The sequence below is a fragment of the Neoarius graeffei genome, chromosome 14 (assembly GCF_027579695.1).
Source record: "Neoarius graeffei isolate fNeoGra1 chromosome 14, fNeoGra1.pri, whole genome shotgun sequence".
Classification (NCBI taxonomy): domain Eukaryota; kingdom Metazoa; phylum Chordata; class Actinopteri; order Siluriformes; family Ariidae; genus Neoarius; species Neoarius graeffei.
In genome coordinates this window covers 3330860-3350258 of record NC_083582.1, presented here as the reverse complement: position 1 = coordinate 3350258, position 19399 = coordinate 3330860, and the positions used below count along the sequence as shown (strand labels likewise).

The 19399-nt window shown below is 46.1% G+C and overlaps 1 protein-coding gene across 9 annotated transcripts in view; it reads right to left on the bottom strand.

The window, feature by feature from the left end:
* The window catches only part of LOC132897879 (calcium-activated potassium channel subunit alpha-1-like), a 158621-nt gene that overhangs the window by 27214 nt on the left and 112008 nt on the right, over positions 1-19399 (bottom strand). For 7 of the 9 annotated variants that reach the window (XM_060939135.1, XM_060939134.1, XM_060939136.1 and 4 more), the window contains 8 exons: positions 19236-19305; positions 18884-19039; positions 15900-16009; positions 15716-15784; positions 15451-15537; positions 6124-6200; positions 3144-3317; positions 1393-1425 (listed from right to left, as the gene is read on the bottom strand). In XM_060939135.1, coding sequence (XP_060795118.1) covers positions 1393-1425; positions 3144-3317; positions 6124-6200; positions 15451-15537; positions 15716-15784; positions 15900-16009; positions 18884-19039; positions 19236-19305 — 776 coding nt within the window. The remainder of the gene's footprint in view (positions 1-1392; positions 1426-3143; positions 3318-6123; positions 6201-15450; positions 15538-15715; positions 15785-15899; positions 16010-18883; positions 19040-19235; positions 19306-19399) is intronic. The other 2 variants (XM_060939137.1, XM_060939138.1) reach the window with 2 other exon arrangements.

The following is a 19399-nucleotide window of genomic DNA, read 5'->3' as shown; positions in this document are numbered from 1 at the left end:
CTAGCTCCATTGTTGCAGTCCCCACACCAGATAGCAGCCTCTGGATATGCAATGACCCTCTTCCCTGGGTGGATGACTTCGTAGATTGCCTCAGGAAGGCACACTTCATTTCAACCCTTGACTTAGCAAATGGATACCGGCAGGTATCTCTAACCCCTGAGGCTAGTCCAAAAACTGCCTTCTTGACATCTTCAGGGCACTGGCAGTATAGACTCCTCCTGTTTGGCCTCCACGGGGCTCTACCAACTTTTCAATGACTGATGGACACTGTCCTGCATCCCCACCACTAGTATGCTGCTGTGTACTTCAATGAGGTCATCATTCATTCCTCCACCTGGGTCAAGCGCCTCTAACAACAGTCTATGGTGATCACCAAAAGAGCCCAAGGAGCGCCAACACCCTGCTGCCTGACATGCCCAGTTGACTGAGGTCTCCCTGCACTGCACTCTTCAAAACTGCTGAGCACTTCTTGCATGCCTTCCTCCATATCTTCACTCTCCTTCTCTCCTTCCCTGCATATTTAAATAAAAGAGCACTTCGTCTTCCTCCATTTCTTGGTCTTGGTGTCTGTGTTCTGCCTGGTACAACTGCAAGCTGCCACATATATTATATTATAATGCATTATCAGTTCCATAGTCACAGCTTATTTACAGGGACTTGTACAGCGGACATACACAGATTTTTAAAAAATGTGCGTGTTTGTTGACACGGTGAAGTTTTCTGTCAGGAGACATTAATTTATCATTTATGGAAGGAGTCTCCAGTCTCAGTGCTTTGTAACCGTGAGTTCACTTGAGGACGTGTTGTTATAGGAAAACAATTAGTTTCAGTGTGGTAACAGTAACTCCGCTTCATCACACCACCCCATCACTCAGTATTTTACTGTAGCAATAAAGCACACAGCGGTGTATTAGTGCGAGTGATACTCTCACACTTCTCAAACATGAGTAACACACACCTCTCTTGGTTCACATCAGTGTTAGTGTTATACTGTAAAATCACACCCAGGCGGAGTCTTACACAGCTGCTGGATGGAGATGTGATAGCTGGAGTGATATCTGTACTTAACATGCAGATTGTTCACACTGACGTTTCCCAGCAGGCCATGTGGCAGGCTGAGTCTCGTACAGCTTGTAGGGTTATTCACCAACGGCACTGAGACACTGCGCTTTACACGGGCAGGACAGGAGCTTGCTCTCAGAGTGGGCTGATCTCATCCTTCACTGCTAAAGAGGAATGTGATCACTGTGATCTAGTTAAGAATTTGCAACACTCTTACACTCTGAACTTCATGTTTTTTTTCAGGAAAGCATAAAGAAAGTGTGAAAGAGGAAGCAACAACAACAGCACACACACCCCAGTTAATACATAAAGAATAAAAGAGATGCTTACTTGATTTGATATATCCATTATAGTTACTTTTAGCTGGGAAGAATGCAAAAATAGTGTTACGAGCATAAGGACAGTTTACATTGCAGTGAAATGGTGAGTTAGTCATTAAAGCAGGTTAGATCTAAGAACTATTAAACTACAGCCAGCAATTAATGTGGTGCTAACATCAGGCCTCATTTATCATATTTTATTACAGTAGTGTGTCAGTGTTTTCGTGGCTGAACTCAACTAAAAATTTTCACCAGATTTACAAATTTTCTTCGCACTTGCATGTGCATGCTGATAAGGAAATTACCAAATGAGTTCACGTTTACATTTAGCCACACCCACAAAATCTAGAAGAAGCAAAGCTCATAGAGAGCTGGAAATAACAAAATGATGACTCAAAGGTGAAAGAGTACCTCTTAAGCGTAGTATGCGCTAAATCTTCCAATAATACAGTTCAGCCATTGCAGCGCATCGGCTAACGTAGACACTAATGCTTCCTCCATTTGTAGGATGCCATTAACTGTGCTCCAATTAAATGGCAAGTTTTATTTGTCTTAATTTAGGGATCTTGAATCACTTGTTTTCAAGTCATTAATATTAAATGACTGAGTTTCAAGAAATGTTCACTAAATTGGCATGCAACAGTAATAAACACTTTGACAAGGGCCAAATTGTGATGGCTAGATGACTGGGTCTGAGCATCTCCAAAATAGGTGTCAAAGGCTCATTGATTTGCATGGGGCACAAAGGCCAGCCCATATGGTCCAATCCCACAGAAGAGCTACTGTAGCACAAACTGCTGAAAAAGTGAATGCTGGCTAAAACAGAAAGGTGTCAACATTAATGATTTCAGCAGTTTGTGCTACAGTAGCTCTTCTGTGGGAGTGGACCATATGGGCTGGCCTTCGTGCCCCATGCAAATCAATGAACTTTCAACACCCATAACCCTGTCGCCGGTTCACCAGTTATCCTTCCTTGGAGCACTTTTGGTAGGTACTAACCACTACATACCAGGAACACCCCATAAGATGTGTCATTTTGGAGATGCTCAGACCCAGTCATCTCACCACCACAATTTGGCCCTTGTCAAAGTCGCTCAGATCCTTACACTCGCCCATTTTTCCTGCTTCCAACACATCAACTTCAAGAACTGACTGTTCTCTTGCTGCCTAATATACCCCACCCCTTGACAGGTGCCACTGTAATGAGATAATGTTATTCACTTCACCTGTCAGTGGGTTTAATGTCCTGGCTGATCCATGTATATAATATGAAGTTGATCAATTCTCATCAGGTTCATATTTGTGAGTCTCCTTACAGTACATGGACATGTACAAACATTCTCCCCAACTAACTAGATTTTTGTGAAAACCACATTTCTTGTGTAAATGCTCCTACAAAAATAAGGTATGAATTCATTTGCTTGTATCAAGTTTGATAAATAAGGCCAAGGATGTGAAAATAAGAGCACAAGCATGAAGCCTGATTAAATTATACCCTCCTCTTTGATTAAGGAACTGAATTGCTGCTTTTAGTCATGTATGTAAGTAAAAAAACATGTTATATTTCAACAGTACATCAGGATGAACAGTGGGACAAGTTAGTTAGATGTTTTATTTAAAACATAAAACATGCAATTAAACAGCCAGAAGCTCACAGCCACTACTAAACATCTGCACATGCAAGTGTAATAAAAGCACAGCCACGACACCATGATGTAGCCATGCCTAAGTCACAGGTAAGACGACTATGGAAGGACTTACAGGAGCGTAAAGTGGCCGACTTATCATTAACAGAGGTGGGAGAAAGAGGCAAGGCACATGCCGGAGACTCCATGTGACTACGAGTGCTACGAGATGTGCACGAGCAGCCGTGCTCAGCCTCACCGCAACCTAAACAACATGCCAGTTGCATTCGGCGGCTGACCGCCATCTTGGCTGAAGTCATAGAAATGAATAAAGGGAATAAAAGGAGAAGGTAAATGAGGAACTTAGAGTTACAGAAAGATCCAGTATTGAGTACTAATGAACTTCAGAACTACAGAGAAATCCTATATTGAGTCTTGAAGAACCAGAGAAATGAATATTTGAGTATTGAGCCCTGGTGAACGATAACACAATAAGGGTATTAAACCTGAAAGAACTGGGGACTCAATGATGAGCCCTGGTGAACTATAAAGGGAGCCCTGATATTGAGCCTTAAAGGTCTATAAACCTTGGACCTCAAACTAAACCCTGAGAGCCCTGAAGAACAACTGAGGGACCCAATTTTGAGCCATAATAAATTACAGAACCAATGATGAACCAAATATTGACAGCATTGAGCAGACACCATATGTAGATCACCTTACATAAGTGCTTTGCAGTCTCTATCAAAAACACATCCTCAGGCTCGTTGAAAATTTCAGCATAAAAAAATACCATCAAAGTAAACTCTGGTAGAGAGATGCTAGTACAGAATGGAAAGAAAACCCAAAAAGTCAAGAAGTTTTCCATCACCTTTACACCACCTGGGTGCCAGGACTGGAAAAGTCTTGATGCGAGTCTTTCTGATATCATGGGGGTGGTGGGTTTAAAAAGAGACTGTAAACAGGGTGTAGAGTGGGGTGTGAAAGGGTCTTCAGGTGCTGGTCTCTTCATGGCTTTGTAGGCAAGCATCAGTGTTTTAGATCTGATGCTGGCAGTGACATGAAGCCAGTGTAAGGAACTCAGCAACGGAGTGGTGTGGAAGAACTTGGGAATATGTAGCTGCATTCTGGATCAGTTGCATCCCTATGACAAGGGACTGAACAAGCACCTGAGTGGCTTCTGTGGATAGAATTGGCCAGATACTACGAATATTGCAAAAGAGAAACCTGCATGACTGAGTCAGACTAGTAAAGGTAGGAGAGAAGGATAGTCCAGAACTACCCCTAGGATGCCAGATGGTGTGATCCAAGAGTTGTCTAGGGATCACAAACTCTTTAGTGATGTAGATCAGTTCAGCATTGCTGAGATTTAGTTTCAGCTAATGAGTTGTCATCCATGAAAAGATCAATGCAGAAACATGACTGGACGAGGGTGGCACGGTGGTGTAGTGGTTAGCACTGTCACCTCACAGCAGGAAGGTTCTGGGTTTGAGCCCAGTGGCCGACAGGGGCCTTTCTGTGTGGAGTTTGCATGTTCTCCCCGTGTCCGCGTGGATTTTCTCCGGGTGCTCCATTTTCCCCCACAGTCCAAAGACATGCAGGTTAGATTAATTGGTGGCTCTAAGTTGACCGTAGGTGTGAATGTGAGTCTGAATGATTGTTTGTCTCTGTGTGTCAGCCCTGTGATGATCTGATGACTTGTCCAGGGCGTACCCCACCTCTCACCCATAGTCAGCTGGGATAGGCTCCAGCTTGCCCATGAGCCTGCACAGGATAAGTGGTTATGGATAATGGATGGATGGATGGATGGATGGATGGATGGATGGATGGATGACTGAATGAGTTCCTTTCCACTTCAACAGAGAGGATTACCCCTGTAGTTAATTCCAAGGTTTGTTAGGATGGACAGGAGGAACCGAAGAAGCCTTTCAGATGAGGGGTGAAATGTCTTCAAGGGTTTCAAGCAAGTCCAGTTGCCATCTTTAGCACCTACAAACTACAGAGGGACCTTGTCCTGGAACCCAGCTAGAACCCCTGCTGAACTAAAAAGGATATGATAGCATGCCTTAAAGAACTAGAGCAATTGAATAATTCAGTATTTAGCCCTCAAACCTCAAGAACTCTAACAGGACCTAGCATTGAATTCTGAAGAACTTTAAACATGTAGAGGAACTTAGTACTGAGTTCTTAGAAATGACTAAACTCTACACAATGTTTTCAAGTACTATCAAACTGTTGGGGATCTAACAACTGAATAACTGTAGAACTACACATAGGACCAGGATGAACCCTGTCAGACATCTGAACTATAATGGGAACAGACTTTTGGTGTAGGCCAACACGGAGGATGTGACAATTAGCGCAAAATGAAGTCGACCCATATGTGTTGGGTATCCGGGAGCAGAAAGCAAGAGTTTTCAGAAAACTTTCAGTTGTAAAGTAGCAGAGAACATACTGGAGTTTTTAAAGATTTCATGCATCATGCACACATAACATGGAGGTCATGCATGGCTTCCATCAGCTTTCGGTTCGAAGATTTATAAACTACAGACACTATCAGGAGTAAGACTTATTGATAACAGATCATTATTACAACATTTTACACCCTTAGGGAGACCTTCTGATAGCAACCTGTCCAGGCTAGTGAGGGTGTAGAAAGCAAAAGATTACATGCAGTAACAGTATAAACCAGAACAATGTATGCAACCTTCACAGGAGGGAGAAAAGCAGAGTTTACTCACAACACGCCACTAACAGACATGAATGATAAGATTGAGTCATTTCCACGGCAGCAGAAAAGCAGGAACGTCAAAAAAACGTCAACACATTAATGTAGAAGAACGAATTCGACTTCCCTCATGGGTCTCATGGCATAGTACAACATTTTCATAAAAGGAATATTTTTGTTGGAATATTACACATTTCAGTCTAGAACATTTTAGGTTCTTTGTAGCTTTGGTGGAACCCTTCAAAGTTCTACTCAACTGAGTGCTACCAAAGGGTTCCAAGTCCAAACGAAACCCCAAAGAACCTTTTTTTTTCCTGAGAGTGTATAAACATATTGGACTGGACCCAGCTATAGACATGGAAGCGTCTGCATCATTATTACTACTTACATCGTTTGCATCCGCACTTCTTTATCGTTTTTGGGTCTGTGATGTCATCATGACAAGCTTTGCAGTAGTAAAGAGCTCTGAGAAGATGGAAAGACATCGATGCATCATTCAAGGACAAAATTAAATACTTTAACTGTTTTATGAGCTCCTAAAGAGAACATGGAACCCTTTCATAATAAATACGACACTTAATTCTTTAACAGTATCTGTCTCTTTAAAGTCCCTTTATACAGTAATGCACAGAGGACATCAGACGAGACATGTTAAACAGAGACATGGATAAAAGATGGATAAAACAGATAAATAAATTATGGACAGCACTGAGTAGCAGGCCCCTCCTAGAACTGCCACCTTATTGTGGTGGAGGGGTTTGTGTGCTTGAATGATCCTAGGAGCTATGTTGTCGGGGGCATTATGCCCCTGGTAGGGTTTCCCAAGGCAGACAGGTCCTAGGTGACAGGCCAGACCAAGAGCAGTTCACCAAAAACCCCCTATGGAGAAAAAATCCAGGACCGTGACGTCGCCCGGTAGGACGCAGCCGGGGCCCCACCCTGGAGCCAGGCCCGGGGTTGGGGCTCGTATGCGAGCGCTTGGTGGCCGGGCCTTTGCCCATGGGGCCCGGCCGGGCTCAGCCCGAAGAGGTGACGTGGGCCCGACCTCCTGTGGGTTCACCACCCACAGAGGTAGCAGTAGGGGTTTGGTGCAATGTGGATTGGGTGGCAGTCGAAGGCAGGGGCCTCGACGACCTGATCCCCGGACACAGCGGCTGGCTGTTGGGACATGGAATGTCACTTCGCTGGGGGGGAAGGAGCCTGAGCTTGTGCGGGAGGTTGAGAGGTACCGGCTAGAGATAGTCGGGCTCACCTCCACGCATAGCTTGAGCTCTGGAACCCAGCTCCTCGAGAGGGGCTGGACTTTCCACTTCTCTGGAGTCGCCCGTGGTGAGCGGCGGCGGGCTGGTGTGGGCTTGCTTATAGCTCCCCAGCTCAGCCGCCATGTGTTGGAGTTTACCCCAGTGAACGAGAGGGTCGCCTCTCTGCGCCTTCGGATTGGGGAGAGGGCTCTTGCTGTTGTTTGTGCCTACGGGCCAAATAGCAGTATAGAGTATCCGGCCTTCTTGGAGTCCCTGGGAGAGGTACTGAGGGGTGCTCAGACTGGGGACTCCATTGTGCTACTGGGGGACTTCAATGCTCACGTGGGCGACGACAGTGACACCTGGAGGGGCGTGGTTGGGAGGAACGGCTTCCCCGATCTGAACCCGAGTGGTGTTTTGTTATTGGACTTCTGTGCTAGTCACGGTTTGTCCATAACGAACACCATGTTCGAGCATAGGGGTGTCCATAAGTGCACATGGCACCAGGACACCTTAGGTCGGAGGTCGATGATCGACTTTGTAGTCGTTTCATCTGATCTCCGGCCCTATGTCTTGGACACTCGGGTGAAGAGAGGGGCTGAGCTGTCAACTGATCACCACCTGGTGGTGAGTTGGATCCGCTGGCGGAGGAGGAAGCTGGACAGACCTGGCAGGCCCAAACGTATGGTGAGGGTCTGCTGGGAACGTCTGGCCGAGCACTCTGTTGGGGAGGTCTTTAACTCCCACCTCCGGGAGAGCTTTTCCCAGCTTCCGAGGGAGACGGAGGACATTGAGTCTGAGTGGACCATGTTCTCTACCTCCATTGTGGACGCAGCTGTTCGGAGCTGTGGCCGCAAGATCTCCGGTGCCTGTCGTGGCGGCAATCCCCGAACCCGGTGGTGGACACCGGAAGTAAGGGATGCCGTCAAGCTGAAGAAGGAGTCCTATCGGGCCATGTTGACCTCCGGGACTCCTGAGGCAGCCGACGGGTATCGGCAGGCCAGGCGTGCTGCAGCTCGGGCAGTTGCGGAGGCAAAAACTCGGAACTGGGAGGAGTTCGGGGAGGCCATGGAGAAGGACTATCGGTCGGCCTCGAAGAAATTCTGGCAAACTGTCCGGCGCCTCAGGAGGGGGAAGCAGTACTCTGCCAACACTGTTTACAGTGCGGGTGGGGAGCTGTTGACCTCGACTGGGGACATTGTCGGGCGGTGGAAGGAATACTTTGAGGATCTCCTCAATCCCACCGTCATGTCTTCCACTGAGGAGACTGAGGCTGATGACTCAGAGGTGGACTCGTCCATTACCCAAGCCGAAGTCACTGAGGTGGTTTGCAAGCTCCTCGGTGGCAAGGCACCGGGGGTGGATGAGATCCGCCCTGAGTATCTCAAGTCTCTGGATGTTGTGGGGCTGTCTTGGTTGACACGCCTCTGCAGCATCGCGTGGCGGTCGGGGACAGTGCCTCTGGAGTGGCAGACTGGGGTGGTGGTCCCTCTTTTTAAGAAAGGGGACCGGAGAGTGTGCTCCAATTATAGGGGAATCACACTTCTCAGCCTCCCAGGGAAAGTTTACTCCAGGGTACTGGAGAGGAGAATTCGACCGATAGTCGAACCTTGGATCCAGGAGGAACAATGCGGTTTTCGTCCTGGTCGCGGAACACTGGACCAGCTCTATACCCTTCATAGGGTGCTCGAGGGTTCATGGGAGTTTGCCCAACCAGTCCACATGTGCTTTGTGGATCTGGAGAAGGCATTCGACCGTGTCCCCCGTGGTATTCTGTGGGGGGTGCTTCGGGAGTATGGGGTTCGGGGCTCTTTGCTAAGGGCTGTCCGGTCCCTGTACGAACGGAGCAGGAGTCTGGTTCGCATTGCCGGCAGTAAGTCAGACCTGTTCCCAGTGCATGTTGGACTCCGGCAGGGCTGCCCTTTGTCACCGGTTCTGTTCATAATTTTTATGGACAGAATTTCTAGGCGCAGCCAGGGGCCGGAAGGAATCCTGTTTGGGAACCACAGGATTTCATCTCTGCTTTTTGCGGATGATGTTGTCCTGTTGGCTTCTTCAAACCAGGACCTTCAGCATGCACTGGGGCGGTTTGCAGTCGAGTGTGAAGCGGCTGGGATGAGAATCAGCACCTCCAAGTCCGAGGCCATGGTTCTCGACCGGAAAAGGGTGGCTTGCCCTCTCCAGGTTGGTGGAGAAGTCCTGCCTCAAGTGGAGGAGTTTAAGTATCTCGGGATCTTGTTCACGAGTGAGGGAAGGATGGAGCGTGAGATCGACAGGCGGATCGGTGCAGCCTCCGCAGTGATGCGGTCGCTTTACCGGTCCGTCGTGGTGAAGAAGGAGCTGAGCCAAAAGGCGAAGCTCTCAATTTACCGGTCGATCTACGTTCCGACTCTCACCTATGGTCATGAGCTTTGGGTAATGACAGAAAGAACAAGATCGCGGATACAAGCGGCTGAAATGAGTTTCCTTCGCAGGGTGGCTGGGCGCTCCCTTAGAGATAGGGTGAGAAGCACAGTCACTCGGGAGGAGCTCGGAGTAGAGCCGCTGCTCCTCCACATCGAGAGGAACCAGCTGAGGTGGCTCGGGCATCTTTTTCGGATGCCTCCTGGACGCCTCCCTGGGGAGGTGTTCCAGGCATGTCCCCCTGGGAGGAGGCCCCGGGGAAGACCCAGGACACGCTGGAGGGATTATGTCTCTCGGCTGGCCTGGGAACGCCTCGGTGTTCTTCCCGAGGAGCTGGCCGAGGTGTCTGGGGAAAGGGAAGTTTGGGCTTCCATGCTTAGACTGCTGCCTCCGCGACCCGGTCCCGGATAAGCGGAAGAAGACGAGACGAGAGACGAGACTGAGTAGCAGGTGTAAGTGTAGCATGTGAACACTCAATTAGCTTGTCATTCAAACTGAGGGTACGTTCTCATTACAGAAGAGCATATCTGATTAACACAAACATTATTTTATTAATTAAAAAAAACAAAAATGGTGAATTAAAAGTGCAATAAGATCCTGTGCACTTCAGTTTACTATCATTAGCTCATCTGTCCATGAGGCTGATGAGCTGCTGCCATGGCGTGGCGTCCGTCGTCCACAATTCAGTTAAATCGTATCTCCTTTGAAAGAACTCATCACTCTGCACAAAACTTGGTTATTGTCACTTTTTTTGCTAACGATTTAGTAATTAGGCCACATTCACAAATTTTCCAGGCCTCTCACTAGAATTGTATCTCCTTTCTCGTCCAATTCCAGTTCTGATCGATGTTTTGGGTAGATCTTCCCTTGAGGAATAAAACTTGGTCATTTGTTTGTTGATTTTCCTGTTGTAAACAATTTGTTTACAACTTTGTTTATTTTCAGTTAAATCATGTCTCCTCCCTCAGCTCTCAATGGATTTCAGTTCTGATTGTTTTATTTGAAAGAACTCAACCTTCTGCACAACACTTGGTCATTGTATTGTCATTAGTAATTAGGTCAACTTAAAGAGTTTTGGGTGGCACGGTGGTGTAGTGGTTAGCGCTGTCGCCTCACAGCAAGAAGGTTCTGGGTTCGAGCCCAGCGGCCGACGAGGGCCTGTCTGTGTGGAGTTTGCATGTTCTCCCCGTGTCCGCGTGGGTTTCCTCTGGGTGCTCCAGTTTCCCCCACAGTCCAAAGACATGCAGGTTAGGTTAACTGGTGACTCTAAATTGACCGTAGGTGTGAATGTGAGTGCGAATGGTTGTTTGTCTCTATGTGTCAGCCCTGTGATGACCTGGCAACTTGTCCAGGGTGTATCCCGCCTCTCACCCCTAGCCACACATTAACATCTGCAAGACGGCCTACCCTGACAAGAATGAGTTCATCGAGAGACTCGAGGAAACTCTGTCCAAGAGTCAGGAAGAGAGTGCCGAGGATAAGTGGAACTTCATGCACAATGCCATCTATAATGCTGCGGTCCTAACCTACAGCAAGAAGGAGCGAAAAAATGCTGACTGGTTCGAGGCCAACATCCAAGAGATGGAGCCTGTAATCAAAGCAAAGCCCAGTGCTTTGGTCAACTACAAGTGTGACCCATCCAAGAGGAACTGGCAGGCATGGAAGGCAGCTCGATGCAAGGCCAAGCAAACAGCACGCAGCTGTGCGAATAACTACTGGCTGCAGCTGTCAGATAGCATTCAATAAGCTGCAGATACTGGAAACATCAGAGCCATGTACAAGGGCATCAAGCAGGCAATGGGTAAACGGACAAAGAAATCTACACCCCTGAAATCCAAGATGGGGATGATCATTACAGACCAGGAAAAGCAGTTCGTAAGATGGGTCGAACTCTACCTTGAGCTCTACTCCACAGAAAACTCAGTCTCCCAGGAAGCACTTGAAGCCAGTGAGGACCTGCCAGTCCTGGAGGAGCTGGACTCTGTGCCCACCATGGAAGATCTGAGCAAGGCCATCAATGCTCTGTCAAGTGGCAAAGTACCAGGCAATGATAATATTCCTCCAGAGGTTGTCAAGTGAGGAAAGCCAGCCCTGCTGGAACCACTCCATGAGCTTCTCTGTCTGTGCTGGAGAGACGGTAAGGTTCCCCAAGACATGCATAATGCCAAGATTGTCACGCTATACAAAAACAAGGGTGACCACAGCGACTGTAATAATTACCAGGGTATCTCTCTGCTGAACAGTGTGGGCAAGGTCTTCGCACACGTGGTTCTTATCTGCTTCCAAGTACTCGCCAACTGCATCTATCCAGAGTCCCAGTGCGGGTTCAGGACGAAGAGATCCACAGTTGACATGATGATCTCTGTATGTCAGCTCCAGGAGAAATGCCGAGAACAACAGATGCCACTTTACATTGTCTTCATTGATCTGACCGAAGCATTCGACCTTGTAAACAGAAGTGGTCTGTCCCAGCTGCTGAAGAAGATCGGCTGCCCCCCACAGTTGCTCAGCATCACTGCCTCCTTCCATGATGCCATGACGGGCACAGTCAGCTTTGATGGAGTGACATCAGAACCCTTCACTATCAAGAGCGGCATGAAGCAAGGATGCGTTCTTGCACCAACCTTGTTTGGCATTTTCTTCTCCCTGCTGTTGAACTATGCATTCAAAGATTCAGAAAAAGGGGTCTTCCTGCACACCAGAAGTGATTGGAAGCTCTTCAGTCTGTCTCGCCTGAAGGCCAAGACCAAGGTCCGCACAGTTCTCATTAGAGATGCGCTATTTGCAGATGACGCAGCCCTGATCTCTCACATCCAAGAAGACCTCCAGCTGCTGATTGACAGGTTCGCCCATGCATGTGTGATGTTTGGCTGACAATTAGCATAAAGAAGACCTACATCATGGGCCAGGACATTCCATCAATCAGCATCAATAACGAGGTTCTGGAGGTCACAGACCAATTCACCTACTTGGGGTCCACAGTTACCAGCAACCTGTCCCTTGATGCCGAAATTTCAAAGTGCATTGCCAAAACCGCTGCCATCGTGTCCAATCTGAGCAAAAGAGTGTGGGCTAACAGCCAGCTGTCAATGAACACCAAACTTATGGTGTACCAGGCATGTGTCCTGAGTACCCTGCTTTACGGCAGTGAATCTTGGACCACTTAAGTTAGACAGGAGCACCACCTGGAGAGTTTCCACCTCCATTGCCTTCGACATATCTTGGGCATTAAATGGCAGGACAAGGTATCCAACATAGCAGTGCTTCAGAGAGCAGGCTCCCTTAGCATACACCTCCTGCTCTGTCAGCATTGCCTGCGATAGCTAGGACACGTGCACCGCATGGAGGACAGCCAAATTCCTCAGACCCTCCTGTATGGGGAGCTAGCCACAGGACGCCATCCAACTGGTTGCCCCATGCTGCGGTTCAAGGACATTTGCAAGTGCAACATGAAACTGATAGACATCAACCCAGACAGGTAGGAGCAGTTTGCAGCTGCTGGTGTCACACTGTGAGAGAGGGCATCAGGAGGGGTGAGGAGAAGAGAAATCTACAACTGCAGATGAAGAGAGACCTGCGGAAGCAGAGACGACAGAACCAGACCATCAGTCAGCCATCCAACTTCATCTGCAACACTTGTGGCAGACTGCCATGCGAGGATCGGACTACTGAGCCACATCAGACACTGCTCTCAGCAAGTTTGAATCAATCAAGGGGCAACCATTGTCTCCCAAGACAGAAGGATGCCAACCCCACCTCTCACCCCTAGTCAGCTGGGATAGGCTCCAGCCTGCCCGCAACCCTATACAGGATAACTGGCTACAGATAATGGATGGATTAACAAGTTTTGGGACTTCTCATTAGAATTGTACCTCCTCTCTTATTTACAGTGGTGCTTGAAAGTTTGTGAACCCTTTAGAATGTTCTATATTTCTGCATAAATATGACCTAAAACATCATCAGATTTTCACACAAGTCCTAAAAGTAGATAAAGAGAGCCCAGTTAAACAAATGAAACAAAAATATTAGACTTGGTCATTTATTTATTGAGGAAAATGATTCAATATTACATATCTGTGAGTGGCAAAAGTATGTGAACCTCTAGGATTAGCAGTTAATTTGAAGGTGAAATTAGAGTCAGGTATTTTCAATTAATGGGATGACAATCAGGTGTGAGTGGGCACCCTGTTTTATTTAAAGAACAGGGATCTATCAAAGTCTGATCTTCACAACACATGTTTGTTGAAGTGTATCATGGCACAAACAAAGGAGATTTCTGAGGACTTCAGAAAGAGCGTTGTTGATGCTCATCAGGCTGGAAAAGGTTACAAAACCATCTCTAAAGAGTTTGGACTCCACCAATCCACAGTCAGACAGATTGTGGACAAATGGAGGAAATTCAAGACCATTGTTACCCTCCCCAGGAGTGGTCGAACAACAAAGATCACTCCAAGAACAAGGCGTGTAATAGTCGGCAAGGTCACAAAGGACCCCAGGGTAACTTCTAAGCAACTGAAGGCCTCTTTCACATTGGCTAATGTTAATGTTCATGAGTCCACCATCAGGAGAACACTGAACAACAATGGTGTGCATGGCAGGGTTGCAAGGAGAAAGCCACTGCTCTCCAAAAAGAACATTGCTGCTCGTCTGCAGTTTGCTAAAGATCATGTGGACAAGCCAGAAGTCTATTAGAAAAATATTTTGTGGACGGATGAGACCAAAATAGAACTTTTTTGCTTTAAATGAGAAGCGTTATGTTTGGAGAAAGGAAAACACTGCATTCCAGCATAAGAACCTTATCCCATCTGTGAAACATGGTGGTGGTAGTATCATGGTTTGGGCCTGTTTTGCAGCATCTGGGCCAAGATGGCTTGCCATCATTGATGGAACAATGAATTCTGAATTATACCAGCGAATTCTAAAGGAAAATGTCAGGACATCTGTCCATGAACTGAATCTCAAGAGAAGGTGGGTCATGCAGCAAGACAACGACCCTAAGCACACAAGTTGTTCTACCAAAGAATGATTAAAGAAGAATAAAGTTAATGTTTTGGAATGGCCAAGTCAAAGTCCTGACCTTAATCCAATCAAAATGTTGTGGAAGGACCTGAAGTGAGCAGTTCATGTGAGGAAACCCACCAACATCCCAGAGTTGAAGCTGTTCTGTACGGAGGAACAGGCTAAAATTCCTCCAAGCCGGTGTGCAGGACTGATCAACAGTTACTGGAAATGTTTAGTTGCAGTTATTGCTGCACAAGGGGGTCACACCAGATACTGAAAGCAAAGGTTCACATACTTTTGCCACTCGCAGATATGTAATATTGGATCATTTTTCTCCATAAATAAATGACAAAGTATAATATTTTTGTCTCATTTGTTTAACTGGGGTCCTCTTTATCTACTTTTAGGACTTGTGTGAAACTCTGATGATGTTTTAGGTCATATTTATGCAGAAATATCGAAAATTCTAAAGGGTTCACAAACTTTCAAGCACCACTGTATCATGTGAATTCAGTTCTGATGGATGTTTTGGGTTGATCTTCGCTCAGGGAACAAAGTTTAGCCCTTTGTTGATATTCCTGTTGTAAACAGTTTTTCGTGGAGGTTGGTCCTCTCTCACACTGTCACATTTCAGTTCTGTTTGATGTTTTGGTCGTCAGGGTTATTTTGATGGCAGGCCAGATGAGCTCCTACGCCCTTGACATTCGGGTGCAATTTAGTGGCTTCATTATTAATGAAATGCGCTGGATCAAGTCCTATTCTGTGCACTGCTGAAGAGCGAGTGTGGATTATTGATAAATATTGATAAATAAAGCCCAGTGATTAGTGTGATAATTATAACTAGAACTATTCATGCAGCAGTCTATATCCAAGACTCCTATTAGATTTATTTCAGTGCTCGCCATCTTCTGAAATTCCATCAGACATACATTTGAGAGCAGTCTGCATTTTCTTTCTGTGATTTTATTATGAGATTAAAGCTGCGTGTTCATGTTTAAAGGTCATCTTGGACACTTTTACTCAAGAAAAATCTGGCAACCTTAATGTGGAGTTCAGAATCTCATCAGTACCTCTTTACTTCTTTGGCATCGCTGGCAATAAAGAACCCCAAAGTTCCTTCCTGCATCTTCATATGATTACCTGGGTTAATAACCGTACTACAACACACACACACACACACACACACACACGTTAGTGCACACCATAAGAAAGAAAGACTTATGCATAGATGTAGACATATTCACTAATGTTAACATCTCATCTCATCATCTCTAGTAGCTTTATCCTGTTCTATTGATTTAAATGATTTAGTGTGTAAAATAATGCAGCACTGACCTGCTCTCTCTCTGATCAGATTTATACTCGATGGCGATCAGGAGCAGCTTCAGCTTCACATAACACAACCTGAAAGGAAATAACATGTACTATGTACAGGAAGTGGATGTGTGTGCAAATAGAACAGAAAAACTTTCCTTTCTGGATCATAAAGTGTCATAATAATAATAATAATAATACTTACTCACACACCATGGGGAACGATAAACCCACAAAGGCACTGGACAGATACTCAGTGTACATTTCATTAGCTACTCCTTCCAGGTAATACTTCTGCCACGTGTCCTCTTCAATCTATGAATGGAGCACAATTAAGGAATTAAAGACACAAAGGTGTTGATAAGTTTTCTTTAGTATAAACACGCAGGTGATGATAGAAAATCACGCACACTGATTGGTCGAGAGATTCGGACTATTTCTCAATAATCACCCCAAACAACTCGGCAAAATGGCGGCCAATCGCGTCATCACCGTAGGTAAGGAAGAATTACAAATGATGCAAGAAAATGCTGTTCCTAAAAGCACTAAAGATGCTCTGAAGTTTGGTCTAAAACTATTCAAAGGCAGAGGGGAAGCATCAGGGCCTTGTAGGCGTTCAGAGAATCCCAAACATATCAGCATTTCCAAATGTGATACAGTATTTAGTTTCTTTCATAATTTCATTATGCTCTTCTAATTTGGCCTCATTTTCTATCAAAGGTGCTTCAGAAATGAAAGGGTTAGTGTCCTGAAAACATTAAAATCGAGTTCTCCAATGAGATTGTTCTGTTTGTTGTCTTTAGGCTGAAAAGAGTTTAGAGCTGCTCACTCATTGGTTAGGACTTCATTACCGGGACAGAAGGCCATGGCAGTGTACGTTTATGTAGGAAGTGACAGATTAACCAATTAACCAATCAGATTTTGATTTATAGTGGGAGGGAACAAAACTTTAATCGCCCTCGGCCTTCTCGAAGGCCAGCACGAGTTTCACCGCGAGTTGTTCATCAGTAGTGTTAGCAAATGCTAATAAAGTGGTCAAGCCAGTGCTGTCGAGAGCAAGTAGCGCAGGCTAACGACCAAGAAACTAAGATTTCTGTCTCCAGACTCTTCCACGCTGCACGCTCGCCACAGTATTTTTCACTCAGACTTAAGGATTCATTTCCCTGTGGAATTTACTGAGTTACTTTTAAAATCAACATCGACAGCTCCACACAACAGAGCGGCCTGGCAGCCTGCCGCTAATCCCTTACAAAATCCTTCACCCTGTTGCTTTTCTGGTGTCTGGCTAAGTTTTGGCTGAGTACAAGTCCCAGCTCTAATAGTAACGACTCAACACTATTCAAAGGGAAGGTGCAATTTATTTTATTGATTTCAAAACAAAGTATTTTATGTGACTTGGTGTAGATAAGTGACAAGTCTGCACCGCAAAGTTATTACCTTTGCATGCTGCTTTTGAATAAACGATTTTTCAAAGTACGATACAGGTGGTGTAGTGGTTAACGCCGTCACCTCACAGCAAGAAGGTCCGGGTTCGAGCCCCGTGGCTGGCGAGGGCCTTTCTGTGTGGAGTTTGCATGTTCTCCCCGTGTCCGCATGGGTTTCCTCCGGGTGCTCCGGTTTCCCCCACAGTCCAAAGACATGCAGGTTAGGTTAACTGGTGACTCTAAATTGACCATAGGTGTGAATGGTTGTCTGTGTCTAATGGCCCTTTTCCACTACCCTTTTTCAGCTCACTTCAGCCCGACACGGCTCGCGTTTCGACTACCAAAGAACAGCACGACTCGGCTCGCTTCAGCCCTGCTTAGCCCCTAAAACTCGCACCGTTTTGGAGTGGGGCTGAAGCGAGCCAAAGCAAGCCGAGTGAGGCTGGGGGCGTGAGCAGACACTCCCCTGTGCACTGATTGGTGAGGAGGAGTGTCCTCACATGCCCACACACGCCCCGCGAGCGCGCTGGGATCTGTAAACACCGCAAACCCGGAAGAAGAATAATTACGAATTACGAGAATTTCTGAAGCCTTATGCGCCTCGCCTCATCTATACGCTCTTGCCAGTATCTGTTGGCGTTGTCGGTGACAACAAGCCACAGAACCAAGACCAGCAACACTAACGACACCATGTCCTCCATGTTTATTGTTTACTATTCGGGTCGTGAGACTACCGCTTAAAAGATCACTGATGTCACTGTTTGCGCTGCTTAACGACATCACGTGACGTCCACCCACTTTCGCTAACTCCACCCAATGTGTCCACCCACTTCCAGCCAGCACGGTTCAGCGCGGTTGTAGTCGAAATGCAACTTCAATAGCCCCGCTCAGCTCGACTCAGCCCAACTCAGCACGGCACGGCTCAGCCGCGTTTGTAGTGGAAAAGCAGCATATGTGTCAGCCCTGTGATGACCTGGCAACTTGTCCAGGGTGAACCCCGCCTTTCACCCGTAGTCAGCTGGGATAGGATCCAGCTCGCCTGCGACCCTGCACAGGATAAGTGGTTACGGATAATGGATGGACGGATATATTTTTATTTTATTTTTTAATGATTGCCTATGTATTTATACTAAAACAATTATCTGCCTCAAGCTCAGTGAATAATCACCTCGACCTCATCTCGATTATTATTCACCGATATTCACCTCACCTTTGACGAATAATTGTTAAATAACAGCAGCTCTGACAGTAGCACAGGCTCATATTAATGCACTCATTCCAATATGTTATTGTTTCTATAGTAACAGCAGATGCTCCAATGATAATAAACAGATTAAAAAAAATTGTTGATACGGTGAAGTTTTCCTTCAGGAGAAATAGTGTTTGTGTTTAAGTGACATTTCTGGAAGGAGTCTCCAGTGTCAGCACTCTGTAACAGTCAGGGGTGAAGCTGGAACTTTTTAATTTTCCTGACATCTTCAGAACAGAGGAGGAGTTTACACTTCTTATGATTCTTTGCGGTTTCTATGGTAACAAGCTGCGTATTGTTTTTGTCTGTCGATGGAACTACTGTTTATAGCTGCTATAACAAGTGACAACAGGGAATATCTCGGTTCCCTGACGATCCACAACATTAAATCTAACAATAAAGAGATTCAAACATGATATGTTACAAAATCTGTACTTGTTTGTAAATCGATGTGGATGTAGAGGAATAAAACACTGCTGGTGTTATACAAGTGACGTGTGCTGGATTGTTGATTACCTTAATGTACGACCTCATGGAGAAGAGATTAGCCAGCATGGTGGAGAGCCCCTGCGCTAAGCAGCTCTGAGCGATGAAGCCCAGCTTCAGTTCTGCCAGACAAATCGCATCATCACCTTCCTTCCAGTTCCAGCTCGGGATGTTCAACAGATGAGCCTTCAACCGGGAAACACACACAACCGGAAACGTACTTATCCATCACCATCACGACTCATCTGAACGATCTAATAAAACACTTTTCAGAGTTATACGAGCACAACACCTCCTGGTATTGGACCATGTGACTGTAGCCTACGGTCTTCTTTTTATTCCTAGTCCAGTCTCTGTGTTGTGTGAACACGACCTTTCTTACCTTATTGTGATACTGCAGCATCTGTGTGATGATCCGGATCTTTGGATGGTAGTTTTTAATAGATATCACTCTGTTGGGAGAAAAAAAAAAAAAAACAAGAAAGATTTTTCACTGCTGGAAACAAAAAAACCCCAAAAACCATTCCCTCGAGGTGCAGAAGCGTG